Source organism: Alligator sinensis, unplaced genomic scaffold (genome assembly GCF_000455745.1).
Source record: "Alligator sinensis unplaced genomic scaffold, ASM45574v1 scaffold205_2, whole genome shotgun sequence".
NCBI classification, from domain to species: Eukaryota; Metazoa; Chordata; order Crocodylia; family Alligatoridae; genus Alligator; species Alligator sinensis.
The window spans coordinates 136554-148683 of NW_005842563.1; the positions used below are offsets into that span (position 1 = coordinate 136554).

At 40.8% G+C, this 12130-nt stretch overlaps 1 protein-coding gene across 1 annotated transcript in view; it reads left to right on the forward strand.

Annotated features, from left to right (window-relative positions):
• Window positions 1-12130, forward strand: part of AGAP1 (ArfGAP with GTPase domain, ankyrin repeat and PH domain 1) — a gene marked incomplete at its 5' end in the record, with an annotated part of 301279 nt that overhangs the window by 132988 nt on the left and 156161 nt on the right. The window contains one exon of the mRNA XM_025214080.1: window positions 8453-8614. Coding sequence (XP_025069865.1) covers window positions 8453-8614 — 162 coding nt within the window. The remainder of the gene's footprint in view (window positions 1-8452; window positions 8615-12130) is intronic.

Here is a 12130-nt window from a genome sequence, read left to right on the forward strand (position 1 = left end):
AAGCAGGCAACGGAGGTCTGATCAACCTCTAGCCTCTCCCCGTCGCCGAGCGCAATTCAGACGTATCCCTTCCCGCACGCAAAAGAACCGGACCCACGGAGCCTAGCAAACTTCGTGTGGAGCAGAAGGACCCACGGAGCCTAGCAAACTTCGTGTGGAGCAGAAGGACCCACGGAGCCTAGCAAACTTCGTGTGAATCCTTGACCGATCTCAGAGCTCTTCTACCTGGGTTCGAGTCCTGCAGGTTTATTTTCCTGTCGCCGAAACCCATTGCGATGTACCCTCGTGCCCTGCAGGTTCGAGTTTTGTTTTGTTTCCTGTCTGTAACCGCAACTCAAGCAAGTTTTCCAGCCTACACCACTGCCATCTCGGTGCAAGTAAACAATCTTTAAAACTACCGCTACGCGTTTGTGCCTAATTCCAGCTCGACGGCCTTCCCTCTCCGACCCGGCGTGCCCGGGCTGCTGGCCACAGCCCGCGTGCAGCACGGAAAAGGGCTCGGGTCGCTCCCAGCCCGCACAGTTTCTTGCAACTTGTAAAGTAGTGTCTTACTACTTACTCTGGCTGCTTTACTACTCCATCCATGAAGAGCACAGACCACATGGAGATGCTTCGTCTACCTGACAAAGAGTATTTGTACCTGAAAGTTTGCAAAGAAGAATTTTTCCAACTATTTGAGTTGGTCTAATAAAATTATTGGATTTACCCAAAGAACCTTGTCTACCTATGTCCTTAGACCAACACAGCCACAACCTACACTCACCCCTGTCTTACTACAGAAAATTTTTGGCCATAATTTTCTAACACCAGGCCGAGTTATGGCCTAAACCACTTGACAGTGCCTTTTGCTGAATTAGAGGGCGTTCAAAAATATGCTGTATCTTGCACCATAAATTCACCCAGTGTGATTTAGAACAATTAACCCTCTGATATCAGGAGTCAGAATTTCCTGACCCACCATTCTAATGTATTTTTCATTAGTGTTAACAGCTGGTGAGCTGAGCCCTCTGGCCTTAAGAGGTTTATTTTCTCTTGGAAGAGAAATTCATAGTAAAAATAAAGTACATTGCACAAATAAAGCATGAATGTAGTGATGGAAGATACTATACCCTAGCTGGACAGGTTTCCTAGCTTTCTTTTTATATACTTTTCCAGTCTTTCTCCTTATGTCTTGTGTAGATTGGTTTGTACAAAATGTACAATTATTCCTTCGGAGTGTATTTTTTGTATCTGAAGAAATCTTAAAACCAAACTGTTTACTTTGGGGATGATGGGAAATCACAAATGTACAGGCTGCAGTGAATGAAGACTGCTTGCATGCATTTGAATTGCTTGTATCACTTTTTTATGGTACAGTTGTGAATTATATTCATTTTGCATTTGTAATTAGTGGGCGGAACAGATGGTGAAGGCTTAGTTTGAAGTGATGTGTCCATTAAAAAAAACCTGTGCTGCCCAGTGATGGTTTGCTCTAACTTTTTTTTGTTGCTAAGTTGTAATGTATTGGAAGAAGACAGAAGTAACCAAAATAGTTGCCCATATAGCATCCCAGTAGATATTAATTTTGCATACAAATAAAATTTCAAATGATAGACTTGCAAGAAGCAAGCTACCAGAAAGGTACTGAACAAAATGTATGAAATCATGTGTTTGGATAGAATTTGTTTAGTACTTCCCTCCCCATTGCACCCTAGCCCCTCCAAAATGTGTCTAAATATTATGCATTGGACTTTTACTGAGTTAGGAAGGTTCTTGATGTCATTTTGAATCTGACATATTTAGTCCCTTTCAGTATGTGTGAAGAGTTTAATCGAGCAATGTGGACAATGCAATTTGCATGCTATGTTCTCACACTATGGACATGTGTGTTCCCATTTTTTAAATTATATTCATACAAGCTGGGGGTAAATATGGTTCCCTAATTTAGTTCATGTGCATTGGGCTGAACATATGGACATGTACATTTTTTATGTTTTCAGTTTTCAGTTTAAGTTGGTGAGTTAAAAAAAAACACATTCTTTTTCCATGTGTCCTTTTATATTACAATTCTCACTTTGTTGAATGAGTGCTCTTTTTAAGTTTTAACCAAAATTGTAATGTGCCTTGAATCTTAATCTTGATTGTATTTGTAGAGGTTGTTTATGAACATGTAGTTGAGTGTTCTATGAACTGTATCATAACAGGATATTTTATAATATCTGAAAAGGTAGCTTAAAATATCATAAGGCTGTCTGTAGTTAGAAAGAGGAATTCTTCTTTTGATGCCACTTCGGTAGATGAAAACATTTATATTCAATAGGAAACCAGCATCTTTTTTTGCTCATCGGAGACCAGTTCTGGCAACATACTGATATTCATACAGATATAAATGCCATTTTCACTTTGAAATGCAAATTGTTTAAAGAAAAATAGCATATGGTAGAAGTAAGTACCTTTTCAAATCAGCTCTTACACTTTAGGGACGTGAGTGCAGCTAAAATTATTCTTTGGAAAGAATCTGGAGCCTTTGACACATTGAAGCTTGAACTAATCAAGGCTTCCCAGTAAGCATATACACATATCCATATCAAGGAAATAGTGCTGAGAATACATGGATTAGCATAGTAATTTAACTGCCCCCTGCTAATCAACTTAAGCAACCAGCTGATGCATATATGATGTATTTGAAGAAGCACTCTTTCAGAACTCAGAATAGACCAGGTAGTTGACCATGCATTTCATGTTAATGCTGATATATTGAGAGAGAGGGAGATAGATGCAGAAGTGCAGCAAGACCTTGCCTGTAAGAACTTGACATAAATGCATCACAGTGTGCAAAATTCACTTTTCTGTAAATGTTGACTTCATCTTGTGAGCTAGCTGGCTTATTTGCTGAGAGACTGGAATGGTTCCTGCTAGTAGCCATTTCATTCTGACCTGCAGAATTAAAGAAATGTTGCTGCTTGGATGTGGGGAGTGGAGTTAGCCTCCTGGAGGAGGAAAAATGAGTAGGAGTGTAGCTTTGTGTAGTATAACAAGTCCATAAGAACAGCAGTTGGCATTCATAAGTCCTTGTTTTGGTGCAAGCACAATATCATTATTTCCAATTGATGGTATTAGATAAGTGTCCAATGCCTGCTATAATTAGCTTAACTGCAGAATGAAAAATGAACAGTGGATTGGAAAACAGAAGTGAATAAGTAATTACAAGAATTGTCCTGGAACTGTATAGATTGTCTGAGAAACCCTCTAATTCAGTTTTATAAAATTCAGGCTCTCTGAATTTTTTAAATAAAGAACATTTTATACAAATTCACATGTGAATTTATTCAGAAAATATTCTTACCTTGACCAAAATTTAAATTAAAAATCAAACAATTGCTTCTATCTTAAAATGAGTAAAGTATCTGGTTAAGCAAGTAGACTGGAAGCAAATTGTATCAGTGGTCAGAAAAGGGTATAAAGCAATATTTAATTTAATTGTATCACAGTTCCATTAAAGAAAGTGTTTCCTAGGTTCCAAGTGTCTTTGCTGCCAACTATCCAAAATTCTTCACAAGTCTGAATTGTTGTTGCACAATTCTACCAAATAATTAATTTGCTTGATAGAAAAGAATTTCAGAGGCTGAATCTGTTTCAGCATGAGTTTAAGTCATACATGAAGTTTTGAACATTGCAATTATAGCATAAAATACTCAGTATATTATGGACAGTCATCTTAAAAGTTTTGCTATTGTATCACATTGATATTTAGAGTGTGGCCAGGCAGTTCTGCTTTTAATAGGCAGAAAATGTCAACTTACAAAATACCACCTCTTTTTCCAACTCAGCCCCACCAGTTCAGACTGATAGGGATATGTCATTCAGACAGAGATGTCCAATAATTGTTTTCTATCTTTCCATGGTCTTGCAGAAATATTCTGTCTTGTCTTTCACCACTAGTTTTCTCTTTCTTGATCTCTGCTAGGAAGATTATTTTCCAGGAATCCATCAAAAGTCACTGTTTCATTTTACTAGGCATAGAGTGAAAAAAATGTCTGCATCATTCTTCAGTCCAGCAGGATGGATGCCATTTTTAGGGCATTTGCGAAAGATTTGGAGGGGTTTATCAAAAGGAAACCTAACTTTGCTTCTGAAAAAAAATGTCTTTACAAAATCCTTTACTATTTTGATTCCAAAAGTGCTAAAATAGGTGCTGTAGCAAACAAGAACAAAGGATTACTGTGTTGTGGACCTTACCATGTGTTAGGTTCAATCAGTACTTTTATTTGGAAATATTAGGCTAATGAACATGAGAGAGAATGTGTATGGAAAAAAAATGCTGTAAAGAGGAGCATATCAGGCCACCTTTTAATTTGTTTCCTCTATAAAAAGACTTTCAGGAGAACCTAAAACAATTGCAGGCTTCTCCTCCTCCTGTACAGCTCAAGCTGGAAATTGTAATTCCTATCCAGAAGAAAAGAGGAACCATTTACTGTTCAAAGATTTAAGTAATGTACAGACAGTTAGGGCATGTAGAATAAAAGAAAAAAATGAAAAAATGGTAATTCTGAGGCTGAGGATATGCAAGTAGCGGGGAGCAGCGGGGGCCGTGGCAGTGGTGCGGGGAGTGGTGGCGGCGGGCAAGTGTGTGGGAGAGAAAGTAGGGAAACGGTGCTGCAGGCGGGTACAGAGCCCCTGCATTTGCTCTGGGACCAACAGGGACTCAGGTTGGGGTGGCAAGAGCTCGAAGCCTGAGCATGGGTGTCTGCCTGACTGCATCGCGTGAGGCTCCCGTGCAGTCCATAAGAGGCTCATGCAATGGAGCCAGCAGCCCAGCCCCATCTCTCTCATCCCACCCACCATACCCACACCCCAGCATACCCATACTCCCCCCACTCCCCGCCACATACACCCCCTTACCACCCACACACAATATACAGTAGAATAAACCTCTAGGCTGTTCCTGAGCCTCAGCTGATGTTTCTCACAGCTGCCAGCAGCAAGCTGCTGCTTCACCCTATATATATCCTGGACCACAAAATGGTCACTGTACTCAAGCACCTGGTTGCTGCATGCTCCATCCCTTAAAGTGTCAGGCACCAACAGTGCCCTGCCACAGATGGTAAGGGTGGGAAAGGGACAGAGGGGTGGGCAGAAACTTCAGGGGGCAAGGAGAGTGGGATAGGAAACTGTGGTGGGTCTGACTCTGCCCCTGACCCAGACTCAGGGCCAGAGTCAGAACTGCAGCAGTTGTCTGCTCTTCTCCCCTTCTCCTTTGTTAAGTTGAAATGCAAAGGACCAAAAAATTTTGGAGTGAATATGAAGTATGTGCAAATTAGTATGGGTAAGTACATCCAGAATTGATGCATTTTAACTTCCTACAAACTGCTGCAGCTTTCAGCACAACTACTCCATAAACACACTTTTGAGCAGCAGTTTTGTACTTTCTTATATAGAGGGACCACTGTAATTTGGGTTTCAGGGTATTTTAGGGGAAAGCCCAAAATTTAGCATTTTCCCCAAAGCCCTGGAAACTGCTATTTAGCTGGAAATAGCCTGAAACAGTAGGGAGGAGAGAGGGTGAGGATAAAAGTTTTAAAAAAAGAAAAAAAAAAACCTTACCTGGAGCATGGAGAAGAAAAGCAGCAGAGCCCTAGGAACACGGTGGAAGCCCCATGCATTTCCAAGGGTAGCCTAGTACAAGCTGAACCCCTGCCAGGGCTCAGCCAATCAGGTTGTTCAATTCCTTGCTTTGCCGGGGAGTTTAAAAGTCCGGTCCAGAGTGGAACAGGTAAGTACCCCCTGCCTGAGGTTTGCAGGCATAGGCATAATAAGTGGTGAGTTTTACTTTCTTAAAACAGCTGAAGAACAACTGTGTGCTGCTGTTCAATGGCAGTCAGCCCCATAGTGGACTCCCTCTGCTAGTCAAAGGCATAGAAGAGCCCACCCTGAAAAACACCTGGCTGTATTCAGTCAACTCAATAGCTGGTTTCCATGACTGACCACTTGCTGCTTCCAGCAGCAATTTAATGATAGACCATGTATTTAATTTGCAGGGGGAGGGCGGGGCAATACTGGTATGCAAATATAAGACGGGTTTTTTCCCTCCATGCTGATAGGGGGAGAAAACCTCATCTTATGTTTTGGAAATGTGGTATTATGATTTAAAAAACAGAACTCTAGACTGAACTTTTCAGCACATCAGACATAAAAAGGAGAGGCTGAGACTTAGACCAGGCTACTGGAACCCAGGGTTCATGGGAAAGGTTTTTAATTAAGTTTGACACTAAAATTGGTTCAACCAGATCACTGTTCATCTGTTTTTAATGCTGAGAGACCTGTTCCCTCCATTAAACATTTTACTGAACCATTCTCTCTCTGTCTTCATGGATCATGAAAATGCTAAAACTGTTTCTAATTCATATAATGTATTTAAGATTATTCTTACTGGGTCTCAATTTTTAAAAGCTGGGCATGTCAGGAATATGGCTGTGCTGTTGTCTGTTGAAAGGTAGGACTGAGTTTTTACAAAGACAGTAGCAACATTCTGGTGCATTGTTTGTGATGTTTCTTTTACTCCAAAGAGAAGAGTTTTGTCATTGTACTTGTGACACTAATACTAGCTTATTTACTGGCACTTTAGATTTTGGAATTGTAGATACACTCACATGCACTTACTTAAAATTCTATTGATGTAAGATTGTTTTAATTAATTATTACAGTTTTTGTATTTTAGGAGTGTATGTCAATGTACCTGTCACGTGTTGGATTTTGGTTTAAAAGGGAATTGAGAATTGGCTAAATTGAGTTAATATGTATACATTAAACCAATGTTCCCCAAAAGTGTGCAGCAGAAGTCTGCCTGATGTTTGTGAATGACTAGTTTGGGGGCAATGATGGCTAATGTGTACAGCAGGTTTGCAGGAAGGCCATGCAAGAGTTTCCATTTCCATGAATATGCAAGGATGAACATGGGTTTAGGTTGTAGCCGTGTTGGTCTAAGGACTTAGGCAGACAAGGTTCCTTGGGTGAATTTGATATCTTTTATTAGACCAACCCAAATAGTTGGAGAATATTTATTAAGCAAGCTTTTGGGTTCAAAAACCCTTCGTCAGGCTAAGGAGGTTTCAGCAGTTGGTGTGTGCTCTTCCTGGATGGAATGAAAAGTAAAGAAGCCAGGGGCTGGGCTGGGGAGTCAGTTGCCAGGCAGATTATAATGTATCAAAAATCCAATGTCTATGTTTAGTCCATGATCTCTAGTATCCAGGAGGCTGATGAAATGGAGCTCATAGGCTCGTCTCTGGAAAGTGTTGTGTAAGTTTCCCTTGAGGATCAGGACTGAGAGATTGGAGAGAGTGGCCAGTATCCAGAAGGGTAAAATACAGACCACAGTATACAAGAAACCCACAGACCAACTTACATATCTGCACAAAACCAGCAATCACCCGAAACACACCAAAAAAGCTGTGATAGACAGCCAAGCCCTCAGATACCACTGCATTTGTACTGAAGAGAACACCCGGGATTCCCACCTCACCAATCTTAAAAAGGCTTTCACCCAGCAAGGACACTCGTCCAGAGAGGTAGATCGACATTTGAAAGAGCCACCTGGATACCACGTGACGAACTGCTGCAGTACAGAAGAAAACCCCCCACAAATCGCACACCGCTGGTTATGACCTATCACCCATCCCTTGAACCTGTACGGAAAATCCTCACAAAATCGCAACCCATACTGCCAGGACAAGAAATGCAAAACCTGCCAACACATCTCTACCACCCCCACTACTACTACACCCCACAACAGAGCCGTCAGCATCCCAGGATCTTACAGCTGCACCTCCAGGAATGTAGTATACCTCATCCAATGCACCAAATGCCCTGATGGAAGATATGTAGGAGAGACCAGACAACAACTGCGCGCCAGAATGAACGCACACCGGAAATCCATCAAAGACAGAAACACCCAATTACCAGTGGGGGCACATTTGTCACAGGAGGGCCACTCTCTCTCCAATCTCTCAGTCCTGATCCTCAAGGGAAACACACAACGCTTCCCAGAGACGAGCCTATGAGCTCCATTTCATCAGCCTCCTGGATACTAGAGATCATGGACTAAACATAGACATTGGATTTTTGATACATTATAATCTGCCTGGCAACTGACTCTCCAGCCCAGCCCCTGGCTCCTTTACTTTTCATTCCATCCAGGAAGAGCACACACCAACTGCTGAAACCTCCTTAGCCTGACGAAGGGTTTTTGAACCTGAAAGCTTGCTTAATAAATGTTCTCCAACTATTTGGGTTGGTCTAATAAAAGAAATCAAATTCACCCAAGGAACCTTGTCTGCCCAAGGATGAACCTAGCTTTCAGATGTTTGGGGCAAATACAGTGATGACATGAGCACACTCTCTGCGCCATGATAAGATGCTGCTTATTTAATGTAAATCAGTTTTATTTTCTATAATAATGTGATCTCTTTATTTCTAGGAAATGTGACTACTAGCACTTCTGTGTCTCAGATGGCAAGTGGGATCAGTCTAGTCTCCTTCAACAGTCGTCCTGATGGTATGCATCAGCGCTCCTACTCAGTCTCCAGTGCAGACCAATGGAGTGAGGCAACGGTCATTGCAAACTCTGGCATCAGCAGTGGTAAGACAGCATCTTTCTTTCTGTCTCTCTCCTTTCATTCTTGTGTGAAGACTTATGTCACCTATCTAGATATGGTGCCATGAGTAAAGTTACTGCTCTTCAGTGAGAGCAGAGAGGAGATGACAAAGTAAATTGACAAAGCCTCCTTTTCAGCCACAAAGGTCAAATGATATATTTTTTGCCATATCTAATTTTCAGACAGATAATGTAGAAAACTAATATTTTTTAAAAATATTACTATTTATAGTAGAAGAAATTTTAAGAGTGAATTATCAGGCATCTTCACTGATACTACTAAAGTAATACTGCAACAAAGGAATGTCTCTGTTGCTGACATAAGTTTTCTTGTAGACTGTTACAGTATTTAAAGGAACAACGAGTATTGCTTATAATCAGTTATCAACTAGAGGTTATAAAATTTTTAACAGTAAAAATTAGTTTTTAAAAAAAGAAAATATAAATATTCTGACACTGAACTTACAGATGTAAGATACAAAACTGTGGTGATAGGATAGAAACAGAAGTCATTTTTTTCAGAAATCAAGGGACCAACTTAAGGTAGAAATAGACATTGCAACGTGAAGCTGATCAGCTGTGCTGGTATGCATCCTGGCACAGCTCATCCTCTTCTTCTGGAGAAATTAATGTTGCCCATTGTCCAGCCCGTTGATGCTGCAGGGCAATAGGCTGTGTCTTCTCCCAGTCCTGGTCGTCTCCTGGTCCTGCGCACCCTAGAAATTCCTGCACAAGATCCTGCCCCTCAAGCCTTGCGAGTGGCCCACCTGGGTTTCCCCATTTACCAGATATGTCCTTGGGATCTCTGAGGATATGTTTGGATAAGTGGGGAAATCCCATCCTTCCCTACTTACCAAGGAGCACTCTGCATATCCCAAGGATATATCTCTAAGTGGGGAAAATTGGGGAGGTGCTTCCAGGACTTGAGAGCTCCCAGGACTTGTGCCCAGGAATTCTTGAGGTGTACTCAAGTCCCCTGGGCTGTGCTCAGCTCCTCAAGTCCCCAGATCACCTGCATGGGGTAGCTGGAGAGTACAGGCAGCACTGGGTTGCCTGTGCTCTCATACCATAAAATAGACATCTACCACTATATAACATCATCAATTGATACCACCTCTGTTGTGACCACTGTTTGTGGCATAACAAGGAGTATGGACATGTTTGCTTCGCTTTTGTACCTCCATAAAAATTTCCACCTTTAGTGCTCTTGAATTCCTTGTACCATTACTCTTTCCATCTGACATTGAAAGACTTAGGTTTTGTAGAAATAGCATATGCAACTTCAGGTGGAAGGAAATGCCTTATATTGGACAACTAACCTCATCCTGAAGTTTCACATGGGCTTAAAATTGTTCAACGCAGAGCAAACCAGGATTGTCATCAAAATGTATTGTTTCCAAGACATCTTGACTACATCTGCAAATGGAAGTACGTGGTCTTGTCTTTGTTTCCTAGGTTTGCTCTCTGAAGAATGGAACTATTTGTTTCTATAGTTTAATGTTTACTGCTGTAATAATCTTAATAGTCTGCAAACATTTTCTATTTAAAAAAAAGTATCCTGATACCGCTTCTAGAGAGGGTCTTCAAAATGCAGACTGACTGTAAATGAGAGAGAGATCTATTGAGCAAAATCAGAGGATATATTTGTGAGTCTCATACAGCCAGCTTTGCAGATGGTAAATCTATTCGCATTGATATCTTGATTTCTGAGAAGACCTCACATTAATTTGAATGCTACCTCTTGCTAGCTGTCACTAGTTCTCTATCTCTGTACTGCAAACTATAGATCTGGCTTCTAGCTTCAAGAAAGAACACCTGCATATCATGAAAGATGGGCATGATCCAATTAATTAAATGTTGAGACACAGATTCTTATATTCCCATTTTAGCTTGGACATGTAATTTGTCCAAGACCTTGACCAACTCACTATCTGCCTTAGATCTTCACATGTGTAAAATGGGCCTATAGCAGGTCAGATGGAGAAATGTGAGTTGTTCATAAAGTACTCTTGTGACAAAATCATAGTGTCAGGGTGTTCCCTGAGATGCGTCTTGGATTTGTGTAAGCCTGTTGGTACCTCATTTTGCTGAATGGATATGCCCAGGTTTTTAATTTGCTTAGAAATAATTTGCTTAGAAGGCACTTCAGTAAAGTAACTGACAAACAAAAGGGTTTTTTTTTGCATGGAAGAACAAATGCTATAAAAAGAAAAAGTGATCAAATACTCTTCTGTCAAAGTATGGTAAAACAACATTGACAAAATTCTTCTTACATTTTATTCGCACTATCACCAAGCGCTCATAAAAAATTCCTGTGCAAATCTCCCGGGGTCAACCTCCTCTCAGTTGCATGTGGCTCCCTCAGCCAGGGACCTTCATTCCCCTTTGCCTCACCAGGGTCTAATGGTCACTGCCTTCAGGACATTCCAGACAGCCTCCCTTCCACCTACCTTCAAGAGAGCCATGTCATGTCATAGATGTAAATGCATTCCTCAGAACATGGTGTCAAGAAGTAGATTTTGAATTATTCAACAGTAGGTTGCGAACAGCAGTTGAGAGATGGCACCCACCTGATGAAAATTGGAGAGCATGTTGTTGGGCATCATTTGATTAACTGGTGAGGTGGGCTTTAAATTAGCTCCCATAAGAAAAGGCAAAGAAAACTTACTAACCATGGTGCAGTAAGCCAAGGAATGAGAACCCAGAAAGATGTTTGCTTCTGAAGGAGACTTGAGGAACTAAAATTTGGTAGAGAGAGATGCAAGAGGAAATGGCAGTGCAATATGAAAAAAATCTTCAGAGCTTGCTTGTGGGAAAATAAGCAGGATGAACTTGGAAGTCTTAGTTTGTAATAAAAATTATGACTTGGCATTACATAAACTTTGTGGGATAATTCCTGCAATTGGAATATCAGCGTTGAGAGAGATACCTTGATTTAGAAAGGGAAGGTGAGAGTGAGGGTGGGGGAAGGTGGTGGTATCCAGCTATATCTCAAAAAACTATATGCCTCCTCTGAGGTCCAGGAGGGAGAAAGTGAACTTTTTAGTATAGCTGTATTAATATAAAGAAAGAAAAGAACAGTTGTGACATTTTGGTGCAGTCATTCTATAGACTACGAAACCCAGAAGATTGCTGAAGCATTTTTCAAGTAGGTAACAAACATAACTAAAATTTGTGAATGAACTAATGAGGGATTTTAACTTCCTTGATATGTTTGAAGAATATCACAGCAAAATATAATATGCAGCAGCTTCTTAGTATGTTTAGAGGACAAATTTTTGTTTCAGAAGTTTCAGGATACAGCTGTGTGGTCATCTCTCTTGGGTTTGGTCTAAGCAAAAAGGAAGAATTGGTGGTAGCATGCAAGTGATCAGAATTTGGGGAATAATGAAATGATGATGAAATGATAGAATTGATAATCCAAAGAAAAGGAAGGCATCAGAACAGCAAAACAAGGGCACTGGACTTCAGAAGGGCAACATTTATCCAGTTCAGGGAAAG